Raw genomic sequence first — 16,800 nt, 5'->3', positions numbered from 1 at the left:
TGGATGATGTGTGTGTGTGTGTGTGCTGGATGATGTGTGTGTGCTGGATTAAGTGGGAGTGTGTGTGTGTACTGGATTAAGTGTGTGTGTGTACTGGATTAAGTGTGTGTGTGTGTACTGGATTAAGTGTGTGTGTGTGTGTGTGTGTGTGTGTGTGTGTGTGCTGGATGGTGTGTGTGTGTGTGCTGGATGATGTGTGTGTGTGTGTGTGTGTGTGTGTGTGTGTGTGTGTGTGTGTGTGTGTGTGTGCTGGATGATGTGTGTGTGTGTGTGTGTGTGTGCTGGATGATGTGTGTGTGTGTGCTGGATGATGTGTGTGTGTGTGTGTGTGTGTGTTTGTGTGTGCTGGATGATGTGTGTGCTGGATGATGGGTGGGATAAGCATTTTTTTTGTAACTTTATCTGTTTATATTTTTTTATTTTATTCCCCCATCCCTGCTTCTTACCTTGTCAGGGAGGGGGAAGATCGCCTGGTGGTCCGGTGAAGGGAGGTAGCCGCTGCACACAAGGGCCAGCACACTCTGTGTTGCCTCTCCAGCTCTAACTCTCGCGAAACTCTCTTGTGCGGAGCGTTGCCATGGTAACCCGTGGCAATGCTCTGACAGCCGCAGGTCTCGCAAGAGTTAGTGCTGGAGAGGGAACACAGCGTGTGATGGCCCCTGTGTACAGGTAGCAGGGCTCGAGTCCTGCAGGATCACTAGCGGGAACGGCGTTCCTGCTTTGGAAAAAGTGCAGGAACGCCGTGCCCATGCGTTCCTGAAGGACTTGAGCCCTGGTACACAGCCTTCTTGTCTCTGTACCTAACTTCCAACAGCTCCTCTTGGCGCAGAGCTGAGGTGTCCCCCCTTCGCGGGGTGCGTGTAAGTTGTCCTTGGAAACCTGCACGTTTTTTTTTTTTCTTGTGCCACAAGCTACTTTATCAAAACAATACAATAGCTTGCACAAATGGACACTTGTATAAAAATTGTCTGTATACAAGTGGTACACTTTGTTCATCAGGGTTAATATCAGGTCCCAGATAATCTTGCCACTGGTTCCCATATGTTCTGGGCAAGGGGGCTATCCTTTCCTCGTACACCCGGAAGGCCTGAGAATACCCAGTCTCGCTATCACAGAGCTTATACACCTTTACATCATACCTGGAGTGCTTGGAAGGAATATACTGCTTGAATCCCAGCCTTCCCTTATACTACATCAGGGATTCATCTACGCATATATTCCTTCCAGGTGTATAAGCCTCTGCAAACCTGGCAGCAAAGTGGGTAGCGGATTTTATACAGCCTGTCAAACTGGGGATGCTCCCCAAGGGGGCACAGGCTGTTGTCGCTAAAGTGCATGAAATTTAGAATAATTTCATCCCTCTTCCTCGACATACACTAGGAATAAATGGGGGTAGAGCAGATGGGGCTACTGCTCTAGTAGGAGCGGATGGAGGGCTTCTTTATGATGCCCACCCATCAGCATGATCAATGCCCAGAATTTTCTAAATTCTGGCACATTGATGGGGGCCTATTAATGCTTTACCAAAAAAGACTCAGGCTTAGAAGTACGGAACTGATGGGCATATAAATTAGTTTGGACAACAATTTTCCCCAATACATCATCACCCAGAAACACCTCCATAAACTGTAAAATCAGTAAAATAATAAACCCCTAAAAAAATGCACAGACAGCAAAAAAGTGCTGCTGTGCAAGAGCCAGTGATTACAGGGAGTGCAGAATTATTAGGCAAATGAGTATTTTGACCACATCATCCTCTTTATGCATGTTGTCTTACTCCAAGCTGTATAGGCTCGAAAGCCTACTACCAATTAAGCATATTAGGTGATGCGCATCTCTGTAATGAGAAGGGGTGTGGTCTAATGACATCAACACCCTATATCAGGTGTGCATAATTATTAGGCAACTTCCTTTCCTTTGGCAAAATGGGTCAAAAGAAGGACTTGACAGGCTCAGAAAAGTCAAAAATAGTGAGATATCTTGCAGAGGGATGCAGCACTCTTAAAATTGCAAAGCTTCTGAAGCGTGATCATCGAACAATCAAGCGTTTCATTCAAAATAGTCAACAGGGTCGCAAGAAGCGTGTGGAAAAACCAAGGCGCAAAATAACTGCCCATGAACTGAGAAAAGTCAAGCGTGCAGCTGCCAAGATGCCACTTGCCACCAGTTTGGCCATATTTCAGAGCTGCAACATCACTGGAGTGCCCAAAAGCACAAGGTGTGCAATACTCAGAGACATGGCCAAGGTAAGAAAGGCTGAAAGACGACCACCACTGAACAAGACACACAAGCTGAAACGTCAAGACTGGGCCAAGAAATATCTCAAGACTGATTTTTCTAAGGTTTTATGGACTGATGAAATGAGAGTGAGTCTTGATGGGCCAGATGGATGGGCCCGTGGCTGGATTGGTAAAGGGCAGAGAGCTCCAGTCCAACTCAGACGCCAGCAAGGTGGAGGTGGAGTACTGGTTTGGGCTGGTATCATCAAAGATGAGCTTGTGGGGCCTTTTCGGGTTGAGGATGGAGTCAAGCTCAACTCCCAGTCCTACTGCCAGTTTCTGGAAGACACCTTCTTCAAGCAGTGGTACAGGAAGAAGTCTGCATCCTTCAAGAAAAACATAATTTTCATGCAGGACAATGCTCCACCACACGTGTCCAAGTACTCCCCAGCGTGGCTGGTAAAAAAGGGTATAAAAGAAGAAAATCGAATGACATGGCCTCCTTGTTCACCTGATCTGAACCCCATTGAGAACCTGTGGTCTATCATCAAATGTGAAATTTACAAGGAGGGAAAACAGTACACCTCTCTGAACAGTGTCTGGGAGGCTGTGGTTGCTTCTGCACGCAATGTTGATGGTGAACAGATCAAAACACTGACAGAATCCATGGATGGCAGGCTTTTGAGTGTCCTTGCAAAGAAAGGTGGCTATATTGGTCACTGATTTGTTTTTGTTTTGTTTTTGAATGTCAGAAATGTATATTTGTGAATGTTGAGATGTTATATTGGTTTCACTGGTAAAAATAAATAATTGAAATGGGTATATATTTGTTTTTTGTTAAGTTGTCTAATAATTATGCACAGTAATAGTCACCTGCACACACAGATATCCCCCTAAAATAGCTATAACTAAAAACAAACTAAAAACTACTTCCAAAAATATTCAGCTTTGATATTAATGAGTTTTTTGGGTTCATTGAGAACATGGTTGTTGTTCAATAATAAAATTAATCCTCAAAAATACAACTTGCCTAATAATTCTGCACTCCCTGTATAGGGATCACTGGCAAAATAGGGGTTAATGGCTTTGAAAAGAGTCTTTGGGTCTCACAATTTTACAAGTCCCACCCTAAAACTACCTAAATCTCTCTACCTAAAACACAGATGTCTCTCCCTCTTTCACTAAAACACAAGTGAAGAGAGGGAGGGAGAACCACACTGATCAGAGTCAATATTTACTAATATTGATCTGATCAGACAAATGGGGATCATAGTTAGAATAAAAGTGTTATAGGGGAAAGCTCTGATTGGATGACCCTAGCCTGCCTCTATGATGAGGCAGGCTAGGGACACCCCCAGAAGTGCCCATGATGCACTGCCTTTAGAAAGGCAGCTCCAACTTTGAAACCACATGGCTTAGGGGTGTTAATACATGTATTTTGGGGGGTATATTTCATGTTTTTATTGGTTTTTATTTTTTTAAATCTTCACTGAGTACATCAACCCCTCAAGGCACTCAGCACAGGCAGAGCATCGGAAGCCTGCCCGATGGCTTCCCATGCTCTGCTTTACTGCCGGGCACCACGTGGAGCAACCCGGAAGTGATCGTACAGGGGGGAGCGATCACTCGGGTGCCCGGCAGTAAGGAAAGGTATTGCACGATGGTATTGCAATACCATCAGAGCGGCAGTGCTTAAATTTTCCACGGACGTATCAGGCACATCCGCGGTCCTTAAGGACCATTTTTTTGTCAGACATACCTGATACGTCGGTGGTCGGGAAGGGGTTAATAATGCAGGCCCAGGTAGAAGACTAGGGTCTGCAGGAATTCAGGACCTCCTCTGGATTAAGAGAAAAGGATAGAGAAAAAACATATGCAGAAAGGAATAATTGTGAACAACATAGGCGTGTGTGAACTGTTTACATTGTAAGGAAGAGACTAAGGATGATGTATAAGGCTAAAATGATAACGCAGGCTTATCCCTCCAGCACATCCAACCGTTGGGCTAATATGGTTCATATTTTATATCTGTCATCAGCATGCACTGTACACTGGCAATAAATGTTAGGGGAAGATAGCTTTCCTCTACCTCCCACACTGAACCTCCTCCTGTGCAGCCAGTTGTTTTTTTTCCAAACCCACCCTCTGTCCGCTCACTCCTTCCTGCCCTCCACCACCCCACTCCCTTCCCTCTCTGGCCCACAGCGGGTACATGCACTCTGAGCTGGCAATAGGTCCAGTTATAGGCATCCTTATGAGAAGCCTGTGATTGGGCCTTGCAAGGCCTCTGTGACGTGTAGACAGCGCTGTATTGCAGGTAAGTAAAACCTTTTTTTACAGCTTTTATTGTAAATGAATGGAGAGGGATCATAGTGCCAAATGGAAAATGATTTAGGTAAACTAGAAAAATGGTCAGAGTTGTGGCAACTGACATTTAATGTGGATAAGTGCAAGATAATGCATCTTGGAAGTAAAAACCCAAGGGCAGAGTACAGAATATTTGATAGAGTCCTAACCTCAACATCTGAGGAAAGGGATTTAGGGGTGATTATTTCTGATGACTTAAAGGTAGGCAGACAATGTAATAGAGCAGCAGGAAATGCTAGCAGAATGCTTGGTTGTATAGGGAGAGGTATTAGCAGTAGAAAGAGGGAAGTGCTCATGCCATTGTACAGAACACTGGTGAGACCTCACTTGGAGTACTGTACACAGTACTGGAGACCAGGGCTCGAGTCCTGCAGGAACGCGTGGGAACGGCGTTCCTGCACTTTTCCCACAGCAGGAACGCCGTTCCCATTACTAGTCCTGCAGGACCCAGGGCTGGCACAAGCGGCTGCCAGAGCAGGGGGAGCACAAATCCGAATCCCCTGCCTCTGACTGGGGACTCGGATTTTTAAACTCACCTCTCCCCCTGCAGCCAATGGAGTCGTCCGGCCTCTCCTGATGATGTCAGTAGGAGGGGGCGTGACTTTCTCTGCTCTTCTCACAGGACCGCTGGGGAGCAGAGGAAGCCACACCCCCTCCTCCTGACATCATCAGGAGAGGCCGGCTTACTCCACTGACTGCAGGCTGCAGGTTCCAGATACAGTCCCACCCCTCCTGGCCCAAGGTAAGCCTCAGGGAGGGGGGAAGGTACTTTAGTTTTTTTTTTGTTTGTTTTTTATCCCTTTCCTCAGGCCCTGCCCCCCTATTTAAGGCCCTGTCCCCCCTCCTCAGTCCCTGCCCCCCTCCTTAGTCCCTTTCCCCAGTCCCTGTCCCCCTCCTCAAGCCCTATCCCCTTACTCAGTCCCTGTCCCCCTCCTCAAGCCCTATCCCTCCTCAGTCCCTGTCCCCCTCCTCAGGCCTGTCCCTTTCCTGAGTCCCTGTCCCCCTATTTAAGGCCCTGTCCCCCTTCCTCAGTCCCTGTCCCCCTCCTCAGTCCCTGTCCCCCTCCTCAGTCCCTGTCCCCCCTCCTCAGTTTCTGCCCCCCTCCTCAGTCCCTGTCCCCCTATTTAAGACCCTGTCCCCCCTCCTCAGTCCCTGTCTCCCTCCTTAGTCCCTTTCCCCAGTCCCTGCCCCCCTCCTCAAGCCCTATCCCCTTACTCAGTCCCTGTCCCTCTCCTCAGTCCCTGTCCCCCTATTTAAGGCCCTGTCCCCCTCCTCAGTTCCTGCCCCCCTCCTTAGTCCCTTTTCCCAGCCCCTGTCTCCCTCCTCAGTCCCTGTCTCCCTCCTTAGTCCCTTTCCCCAGTCCCTGCCCCCCTCCTCAAGCCCTATCCCCTTACTCAGTCCCTGTCCCCCTCCTCAGTCCCTGCCCCCATCCGCAGGCCTGTCCCTTTCCTGAGTCCCTGTCCCCTTATTTAAGGCCCTGTTCCCTTTCCTCAGTTCCTGCCCCCCTCCTCAGTCCCTGTCCCCCTCCTCAGTCCCTGTCCCCCTTCCTCAGGCCCTGTCCCCCTTCCTCAGGCCCTGTCCCCCTTCCTCAGGCCCTGTCCCCCTTCCTCAGTCCCTGTCCCTTTCCTCAGTCCCTGTCCCTTTCCTCAGTCCCTGTCCCTTTCCTCAGTCCCCTCCCTCCTCAGTCCCTGTCTCCCTCCTCAGTCCCTGTCCCCCTCCAGTCCCCTCCCTCCTCAGTCCCTGTCTCCCTCCTCAGTCCCTGTCTCCCTCCTCAGTCCCTGTCTCCCTCCTCAGTCCCTGTCCCCCTCCTCAGCCCCTGTCCACCTTACTCAGCCCAGTGCTCTTACTCAGCCCCTGCATACGAGCATCAGCCCCTGTCCCCCTTCCTCAGTCCATGCCCCTCTTCCTCAGCCCCTGCCCCTCTTCCTCAGCCCCTGCCCCTCTTCCTCAGCCCCTGTCCCTTTCCGCAGTCCCTGTCCCTTTCCGCAGTCCCTGTCCCCCTTCCTCAGCCCCTGTCCCCCTTCCTCAGCCCCGTCCCCCTTCCTCAGCCCCTGTCCCCCTTCCTCAGCCCCTGTCCCCCTTCGTCAGCCCCTGTCCCCCTTCGTCAGCCCCTGTCCCCCTTCGTCTGCCACTGTCCCCCTTCGTCTGCCCCTGTCCCCCTTCGTCTGCCCCTGTCCCCCTTCGTCAGCCCCTGTCCCACTTCGTCAGCCCCTGTCCCACTTCGTCAGCCCCTGTCCCACTTCGTCAGCCCCTGCCCCCTTCGTCAGCCCCTGCCCCCTTCCTCAGCCCCTCAGTTCCTGTCCCTTTAGTCAGTTCCTGTCCCTTTCCTCAGTTCCTGTCCCTTTCCTCAGTTCCTGTCCCTTTCCTCAGTTCCTGTCCCTTTCCTCAGTTCCTGTCCCTTTCCTCAGCCCCTATCCCTTACCTCAGCCCATGTCCCCTTCCTCAGCCCATGCCTCCCCCCCCTAAGCTCCTGTCCCTCTTCCTCAGCTCCTGTCCCCCTCCTCAGCCCCGTGCCCTTACTCAGCCCCGTGCCCTTACTCAGCCCCTGCATACAAGCGTATCATTATTTTGGGGTGGGGGGGAAGGGGGCGGGGAGTGGATCTTGGGTGAGTTCCTGCACTTTTTTACCCAGGACTTGACCCCTGCTGGAGACCCTATCTTCAGAAGGATATTGATACCTTAGAGAGAGTTCAAAGAAGGGCTACTAAACTGGTTCATGGATTGCAGGATAAAACTTACCAGGAAAGGTTAAAGGATCTTAACATGTATAGCTTGAAGGAAAGACGAGACAGGGGGGATATGATAGAAACATTTAAATACATAAAGGGAATCAACACAGTAAAGGAGGAGACTATATGTAAAAGAAGAAAAACTACCACAACCAGAGGACATAGTCTTAAATTAGAGGGGCAAAGGTTTAAAAATAATATCAGGAAGTATTACTTTACTGAGAGGGTAGTGGATACATGGAATAGCCTTCCAGCTGAAGTGGTAGAGGTTAACACAGTAAAGGAGTTTAAGCATGCGTGGGATAGGCATAAGGCTATCCTAACTATAAGATAATGCCAGGGACTAATGAAAGTATTTAGAAAACTGGGCAGACTAGATGGGCCGAATGGTTCTTATCTGCCGTCACATTCTATGTTTCTATGTTTCACACACACACACTAACACTCACACACACACTAACACACACACACTCACTCACACACACTAACACACACATGTTTTTTTTTTATTTAATCCCCCCCAGCCTCCCTACCTTTTGGAGTGCTGAGGGGATTCCCTGGGGTCCAGTGGTGCTGCTGGGCTCCTAGGCGGCCGGTCAGGCTGGCCGGTGCGCGAGGGAGCACTCTCCCCTGAGTGCTTCCTCTTCAGCTCCCTCGCGCGCCGCGTAGGGATGCCGGCGCCGGAAGATGACGTCATCTTCCGGCTCCGGTATCAGTGCGGTGCGCGAGGGAGCTGAAGAGGAAGCACTCAGGGGAGAGTGCTCCCTCGCGCACCGGCCAGCCTGACCAGCCGCCGGGTGTAAGCAGGGCCAGCCTCGGGGGGCCCTGAGGTGGCCGGCTCCTGGGGCCCCCAGGAGAAGAGGCTGGCCCAGTGGGTACATACAGGGTCGCAGGGGTGGCCGGGCCCCCTGGTGGGCCGGGCCCGGTCGCAGCCGTGACCCCGGCGACCCTGGTATGTACGCCACTGCCAGTGGCGTACATACCAGCCGCGACCCCTGCCAGTGGCGTACATACCAGGGTCGCAGGGGTCGCGGCTGCGACCGGGCCCGGCCCACCAGGGGGCCCGGCCGCCCCTGCGACCCTGTATGTACCCACTGGGCCAGCCTCTTCTCCTGGGGGCCCCAGGAGCCGGCCACCTCAGGGCCCCCCAAGGCTGGCCCTGCTTACACCCGGCGGCCGGTCAGGCTGGCCGGTGTGCGAGGGAGCACTCTCCCCTGAGTGCTTCCTCTTCAGCTCCCTCGCGCACCGCACTGATACCGGAGCCGGAAGATGACGTCATCTTCCGGCGCCGGCATCCCTACGCGGCGCGCGAGGGAGCTGAAGAGGAAGCACTCAGGGGAGAGTGCTCCCTCGCGCACCGGCCAGCCTGACCGGCCGCCTAGGAGCCCAGCAGCACCACTGGACCCCAGGGAATACCCTCAGCACTCCAAAAGGTAGGGAGGCTGGGGGGGATTAAATAAAATAAAAAAAACATGTGTAAGTGTGTGTTAGTGTGTGTGAGTGAGTGTGTGTGTGTGTGTGTGTGTTAGCGTGTGTGTGAGTGTTAGTGTGTGTGTGAGTGTTAGTGTGTGTGTTAGTGTGTGTGTGAGCGTTAGTGTGTGTGTGTGAGCGTTAGTGTGTGTGTGCGTGTGTTAGTGTGTGTGTGTTAGAGTGTCAGTGGCGTACATACCAGTGGCGTACATACCAGCCGCGACCCCTGCCAGTGGCGTACATACCAGGGTCGCAGGGGTCGCGGCTGCGACCGGGCCCGGCCCACCAGGGGGCCCGGCCGCCCCTGCGACCCTGTATGTACCCACTGGGCCAGCCTCTTCTCCTGGGGGCCCCAGGAGCCGGCCACCTCAGGGCCCCCCGAGGCTGGCCCTGCTTACACCCGGCGGCCGGTCAGGCTGGCCGGTGTGCGAGGGAGCACTCTCCCCTGAGTGCTTCCTCTTCAGCTCCCTCGCGCACCGCACTGATACCGGAGCCGGAAGATGACGTCATCTTCCGGCGCCGGCATCCCTACGCGGCGCGCGAGGGAGCTGAAGAGGAAGCACTCAGGGGAGAGTGCTCCCTCGCGCACCGGCCAGCCTGACCGGCCGCCTAGGAGCCCAGCAGCACCACTGGACCCCAGGGAATACCCTCAGCACTCCAAAAGGTAGGGAGGCTGGGGGGGATTAAATAAAAAAAAAAAACATGTGTAAGTGTGTGTTAGTGTGTGTGAGTGAGTGTGTGTGTGTGTGTGTTAGTGTGTGTGTTAGTGTGTGTGTGTGTGTGAGTGTTAGTGTGTGTGTGAGTGTTAGTGTTAGTGTGTGTGTGAGCGTTAGTGTGTGTGTGAGCGTTAGTGTGTGTGTGTGTGTGTGTGTGTGTGTGTGTGTGAGTGTTAGTGTGTGTGTGTGTGTGTGTGAGTGTTAGTGTGTGTGTGTGTGTGTGTGTGTGTGTGTGTGTGTGTGTTAGAGTGTGTGTCTGCTAGTGAGTGTCAGTGAGTGTGTTACTGTGTGTGTCTGTTACTGAGTGTGTTTGTGTGTTAGTGAGTCTGTTTGATGTCTGTTAGTGAGTGTGTGTTTGTCAGTGAGAGTGTATGTTTTGTAAGTGAGTGTGTATGTATGTCTGCCGCTGAGTGTGTCTCTGTCAGTAAATGTGTGTGTCTGTTAGCTAGTGTGTATGCATTCGTTCGTGAGAGTGTGTGTGCCCGCCGCCATGTGTTGCTGCCCCAGCCCGCACAGAGTAAGCGCGAGGGGGGGGGGCCCACGGATCAATTTTCGCACCGGGGCCCCATGGGTCATGTGTACGCCACTGATGAAGAGATAGTGTAAGACTCTAACTATAGAAATGAGTGATCAGGAACCCAGATGACATACTGCCCATCAATGATCTGCCTTTATATAGAGGTCACCTTTAATGTTACCAGATGTACATAAATCATAAGTATATTTGCATAGTTGTATATTAATACTATATTCAAAAGTTCTCCTATTATGATGTCTACCCTTTATAAAGTAGAGATGTTTAAGATCTATAAATACAAATACCGGTATTCTTTATTAGTAAAAAATAATAATAAATGAGATTAAAATCAAGCAAACCTGATGTAATTTGCTGCACAGTAGTATAGCTTTATTTTAAAGGGCCCCTTCGGAACTCATATTTTGTCAAAAGAAAATGTAGTACATATTACAAGATTTGTTTTGCATATACTGCTAATAATCTGTACAAATAAGAGATACGTTTTTTTTCCTTCTACCCTTCCTACCCACACTGCCTCTCTGACTTTGCTTCCAGTTTCTTAGACAGCTAGCAGAAGGAAAACAGCTACAAATATATAAAAATAAGTCCTGCGCTCATACTTAACTACTCCTGGGTGGCAGCAATGACTATAGTACACACCAGTTCCAATATATAATATAAAAAACAAAGAAAATAGTTACTTGCGCACTATCCCACAGCCCTATGCACGTTTAAATAGCTGGAGGTTTTTAATATCACTCCAATGGCCACTTCAGTGTAAGCTCACCTGCCAATTCACAGAAAGCTCTTAGGTGTACACTTACAATTTACCTTGCTTCATATAGCTTCAGGTAAAAAACAAAACAAAACAAAAAAACTCTATTGAGACAAAGAGAGGTATTTTTCTAAACCCCTACATACGTTTTAACCCTTAAAACTCTAATCTTTGTTTTTTTATGGTAGGAAAACAGCTGTAAGTTTAATACATGACATGCCTAGCCCCAGTGCATATGGTTTAAAAGCATTAAAATTAAGTTACATTACTCACCTGCTACAGCTCCTATGCACATTATTATGATTAAGATCTCCAGGAATATAATGTCCAGACCCACAGATCCTCTTTCACCAGCGGGAGATCCACTGGTGATGGTCATGTTGACCTGCAATCCTACCAGGCTGCTGGTATTGTTGCGTGCATTAGTAATGAAGGATATCCCCATTTCTCCATTTGAGCTGTTACACATCCAGTGCTCCTGTGTGCCTTGATGTATATGCGTTTCATCTGTACCATTAGCTGTGACCTTTTCTAGTACAGTGGCCAGGATCTGCAGAGCCATGATGAGAAGATGAGGTTTGTGATACACTGGTAACTTCGCAGCACCAGTTTAAGTCACCAAACTGAAGTGGATGCAGATTCTGGGTAAAACACTGCAGGAAAACAATGCTTTAATTACACATTTTATTCGTATCATCAAGATGTGTTTTAGATATAACACATGTTTTCAATAACATCTTTACTAATTTTATTTTTTGTATCAATAATAAAACATTGTAATAAAAGTAAAAGTGATAAAATATTGTAACAAAAATATTGTAAAAAATAATTGGTCTTCAATAATATATAAGCAATTAAATTACAAAACCTATTGGTAAACCATGAAGGCAGCAGTAGAAGGGGCTCACCAGTAGGGATCAAGAAGATATAAAAAAAAAATCAGCAAGGTGCCACAGGTCAGGGTTTAACCTCCTACAAAACCGCATAGCTAGAGACTGCCCTTGACCTAGTGCATGGAATGCCAGACACATGGGGAATGTTCTAAGCCAGGCTGGGCATTACAATGGGAAGACTGTGTTAATGGGCTGATATGAATGCAGACTATGTATTAGCTACTCACCAGAAATAGGTGTGCTGGATCCTGGAACCACTAGGCAATGTCCATCCAAAGGGCACCATCAGGCATCTCGACATCCACAAAGTGTAGGTAAGAGAGGAACATTGATCAAGCCTTAATGTAGACCTGGCAAATGTGGTTCCTTGTATCATTCTTGATTGACTCCTCATCAGCAGACATCCAAAGCAAAGCTATCCATCCTCTGTACATTTTCTGCATCCTATCACTTGCTTTCAAAAATCCCCTACATTCATTAACTGTTTTTTTTTTTTGTGCCCCTAAGTAATAATACTTAATCAAGATACATTGTTGAGAGACCTTAACTGTTAATCAGATTTGAATAGTAGAAAGGTGAGAGCACACTAAAGGTTAAACAATTCTCTCCTCTCCCTTTTGTTGAACACTAACTCTTTTTATAGCCTTATACCTCTTAAGCCAGTTACTTGTGCTTGATCCCAATCTGCATGGTTAATGTCAACTCAATCCTCTGCTTTGTAAACCCAGATTCATGGCTGACAGGCTGCTTTGACGAATTCTTTAGCTATTTTCATTGTTTAGTTTAGGATACAGTCCTTCCTGCTCAGATCTTCTCCTCCAGGAACTAAAACAAGTATCCTATCCCTGTTTGGCAGAAGTCCCCAGGGCTATATGTTCCACCTGCTCATTTGCACTGCATAAACTAGCAATTTCATGTCAAACAACTAGTACAGCATTTAATGCAAGAAGCTCATTCAGTACTGTACCATCTGTTTCTTCTACGAAAAAAACACATTAGATCATTCAAGCACATTGTCAGAAAAGAGGAGAACAGGATCGGGTACCAAATTACACACCCTCAGCCTGATTAAAATAAAAACCTTGTTTTATAGTTGTTGTTTTTTTTATTTTTATTAAAATGATTTAATGGTCTTTTGTATCTTTTGTCACTGTTCACTTTTATATGAAAATACAATATATATATATATATATAAAAATAAAATGTAGTCCATAAGTATCTGTGTGAAAGTTAGAACAAGCTATATCCCCCGTCTTGTTTATGGGGCTTATCTGCTCTATTGTGATTTGTGGAATTCCAAATTACAGTTATTTGTTGTTCGATCTGGGGTTCTTGTTATGACTGAGTAAGAGTTAATTCCCCTCCCCCTTCTTTTTCATTATCTGTCATATGTTTTTGGTACCATAGCCTGCCTCCTTGATCCCTGCTTTTCCTAACATCTATTTCATTAATTTTATGCGAGTATATTTTATACTATTACTTTATTTCCAATAAAAATTAGAACTCCCTTACCTTAAATTAGCCCCACTTTAGGTCTCCTTAACTGTTAGGAGCTCCTGGTTTGTGTATTATTGAGTTTGTCTTGTTAGGGTCATTCCCTGTTAAGGGGAGCATAGTTACAGGTGACCTTGGTGCGGTTGTCCATCAGTCCTTGGTTACCTCCTGGGCTGAGAGACAACATCCCCAATATTCCCTTTTCCTTTTGTTTTGTTTTTATTATATAAATAGTAAATATACTTACATGAAACTGTCCTTTACAGTATCCTCCATTGTCCTTCTTCAGGGCTATCTGCACCAATTTGAGAGAAAACCACTCACTTTCTCAAGAAACACAATATGGGGGGCATGTGTTTTGGTCTAAACAGCTTTAATAACAAGTAAGAGAAATGTTGGAGAAGAGTTACATGAATATAGTGAAGGCAAATCGTGGTCAAGTACCAACCAGAAAGCACCGGCGGATCCAGAGCCTTATCTCAGGAGGGGCACTCATAGATTGTTTAAAGAAACAATCCAGGCACAATAACCACTACAGCGCTCTGCAGTGGTTATGGTGCCAGGAGTGCTGTGCCCCCCCCCCCCCCCCCCGAGTAAATAGTCAAACTGTTTAAGAACAGTTTGACAATTTACCTGGGGTCTGCCAGGATAGGGGCTGTAGTAGGGGATAGGGCCTCTAGTAATATGTGTGTGTGTGTGTGTGTGTATGGGAGGCACTGAGTGTGTGAAGGATGCAGGGTGGGTATGGGAGGCAGTGTGTGTGAGGGGTGCACAGTGTGTGTGTGCATGGGAGGCAGTGCATGTGGGACAGTGTGTGTATGGGTGTGCAATGGGAGCACTGTGTGTAGGAGGGGCAGTGTGGGTTTGTGTGAGGGGTGTAGTGTGTGCATGGGAGTGCAGTGGGAGCACTGTGTGTGTATGGGGCCAGTGTGTGTATGACGGTGTAGTGGGGGCAGTGTTTGTATGGGAGTGCAGTTGGAGAAGTGTGTGTATGAGGGTGCAGTGTTTGTGTGGGTGCGCACTGTGTGTATGGGGGTGCAGTGTTTGTATGGGGGTGTAGTGTGTGGGGGGGAAGTGTGTGGGGGTGCAGTGTTTGTATGGGGAGAAGTGTGTGTGTGTGTGGGGGGGTGCAGTGTGTGTGTGGGGTACAGTGTGTATGGGGAGAAGTGTGTGTATGGGGGTACAGTGGGGAAAGTGTGTGCATGGGAGGATGTGGGTGCAGTTTGTGTGATGGGGCAGCGTGTATATGGGGGGCTGTGTGTGTGTGTAGTTGAAGGAGGGGGCAAAGTAAAACAAGTGGGTTTTTTTCGTTTTTTTTAATTAAAAAAATATTCTTTATACCCCCTCCCTTCTTACCTTTGGCAGGGAAGGGGGATATTGGCTTATTAAAGCTTATTGGCTTATTCAAGTTTGGAAATATGTTGTCGACTTACAACAAATTGCTATATAATACATTCAGATAGTGGTTTTTATTTAGCCCTCTCGCAATAATGATATTAACAAGAGCTTATCAGACATACAGCCCCATAATTACGTTCACACAGGGTTATTCACTAAAGTAGGGGTCACATGAGGGCCACTTGCCATGGCTGTGTATGGATGCAGGACAGCATTATATTTGTTGCTAAAATGGAATAGATTATTTAATGATGATAGTGGTAATAATAACACACAGGAAAGGAGCCAATTTCTCAATTCTGATCTTTTAGCAGTTTAGTAAATGGCCCTCTAACTTGGTTTCCTTATGTGGGTTTGCCAAATTAGGTCTCTACTAAATAGCTGAAATATCAAAATTAACAAAAGCTAATTTCTTCCCCCCCATGTCCCTTCCTTTTCTCATTTATTTCACCTTTCCCCAGGGATATCCCCTCTCTTCGTGTGCCCATTTCTCCCTATCACTATCTCCCTTCTCTAGCAGCATTTCTCTTCTTTTTTTTTCTGGTAGAATTTCATTGCCCTTTATAAAAAAAAAAAAAAAACACTACACTAATCTGTATTCCTAATGCTATAGTGTCCCTATCCCTACTCCTTCCTAAGGACACTGCACCCAGGCCACTTCATTGAGATGAAGTGGTCTGGGTGACTATAGTGTTCTTTTAACAGACTTGTCCTTTTTTTTTTTTTTTTTTTATTCTTTATTTTTGTTGTGCATGTTGTTACATAGCATCGACATACGCCACAACAGCGTGTTCAGAGATGTATTCAAGTTATACAGTGATGAGTTGCACATTTTTATATAGTTATAACAATAACAAGCTTGGCTACGCAATGAAGTCGTTAGAACAAGGTGAAATAATCAACGCTTAACAGTGCTAGGTTAGGTACATTAGTTATGCTGCCACAATAGTAATATGGTATTATGATTAATACTATAAAGGTAACAGGCGTGTGTGATATGTGTGCTGCTTGCGCTGTACTTGTGTAGGCTGTTGTGTCGTGAGAAGCAAATAACAGTGCATTATTGTGCCTACAATGTGAGGTGACTTCGCTACATAAGCTAAACGTAAATACAGTCTTTTTTATCGTAAGTAACCAAACATAAAATTATGCTTGGAAAAACAACTAACTCGGGGTCTGGTTGGTGCTTCCACCTTCCAGGCCTCTAGTTTGAGTGTAGCGCTATATAGATCTATTAAGAAATAAGTATACGTAACTCACCCCTCTTATTTGCTTGTTAGGGGGTGTACATAAAAAATAAAAGAAGGGGGGTGGTCTGACGCTGGACTGAGATGGCTGCCTAATTCTGTGGCTCCGTCCCTTGCCGCCCTATATCCACTACAAACCCAAGTTTATGGCTTCCATGGGTCGCACAAGACGCACCCAGATGACACCCTCAACCCCTAGAACCCAGGGAGAGACCCTACCGGGATCGATCAGGGCGTACCTCCAAACACCAGCCGTCCTGGCGGCCCGCCTCGAGGACTCTAACATGGCGCCGGCCTCGCCAGGATCTTCTATATCGGAAGCGGGATCCACACCGGACCCAGGGGAGAGGTCGGGGCCTCCGACCCCAGACTGGTACGCGCTCTTTGCCTCCTTACCTAAGAAGGAAGATCTGCAGAAAATGGTGGAGGAGGTGAAGGGCGCGTTGCAAACCGAAATTGCAACGGTCCGGGCTAAGATGGTGACTCTGGAGGAGAGAGTTAGCACCCTGGAGGAGAGAGATTCCCGCGCAACAGGCGCAAATTCACCCACCTCCCAGCAACAAGCAACGCTAATAAATGACATGCGGCTACACATCGAGGATTTAGACAATAGGAGCAGACGACAGAACATATGGATGAGGGGCATACGGGAACACCCAGAACAAGAAAATCTGCAGGCACTGCTTACCCGCCTTTTCAATATGCTCCTGGGGCGCCCACCAGATGCCAGAATAGCGATGGACAGAGCCCACCGTGCAGTACGCCCGCGCCCGCCGCCAGACGCCCCGCCGAGAGACATCATCTGCCGGGTACAAGATTACCAACTCAAGGCCGACATCATGCTGAGGGCGCGGGCGGAGCGGGCCTGGCGATTTGAAGGCCAGATGGTGGAGCTCTATAACGACCTCTCGCATCTAACGTTGCAATCCAGGAGAGCACTCCGCCCGGTCACGCAAGTACTGCAGCAGGAGAGAA

The 16,800-nt window shown here is 48.1% G+C and overlaps 1 protein-coding gene across 1 annotated transcript in view; it reads right to left on the bottom strand.

Moving 5' to 3' along the window:
- The window catches only part of LOC134585777 (5-hydroxytryptamine receptor 1D-like), a 66,476-nt gene extending 54,507 nt beyond the window's left edge, over window positions 1–11,969 (bottom strand). Inside the window, exons 1-2 of the mRNA XM_063441240.1 lie at window positions 11,914–11,969; window positions 11,067–11,446 (exon numbers count right to left, since the gene is read on the bottom strand). Coding sequence (XP_063297310.1) covers window positions 11,067–11,355 — 289 coding nt within the window. The 5' untranslated portion in view covers window positions 11,356–11,446; window positions 11,914–11,969. The remainder of the gene's footprint in view (window positions 1–11,066; window positions 11,447–11,913) is intronic.
- Between the last annotated feature and the right edge of the window lie 4,831 nt (window positions 11,970–16,800).

Source organism: Pelobates fuscus, chromosome 2, assembly GCF_036172605.1.
Source record: "Pelobates fuscus isolate aPelFus1 chromosome 2, aPelFus1.pri, whole genome shotgun sequence".
Lineage (NCBI taxonomy): Eukaryota > Metazoa > Chordata > Amphibia > Anura > Pelobatidae > Pelobates > Pelobates fuscus.
The sequence above is the reverse complement of the archived record's forward strand: the minus strand, read 5'-3'. Positions and strand labels throughout refer to the sequence as shown.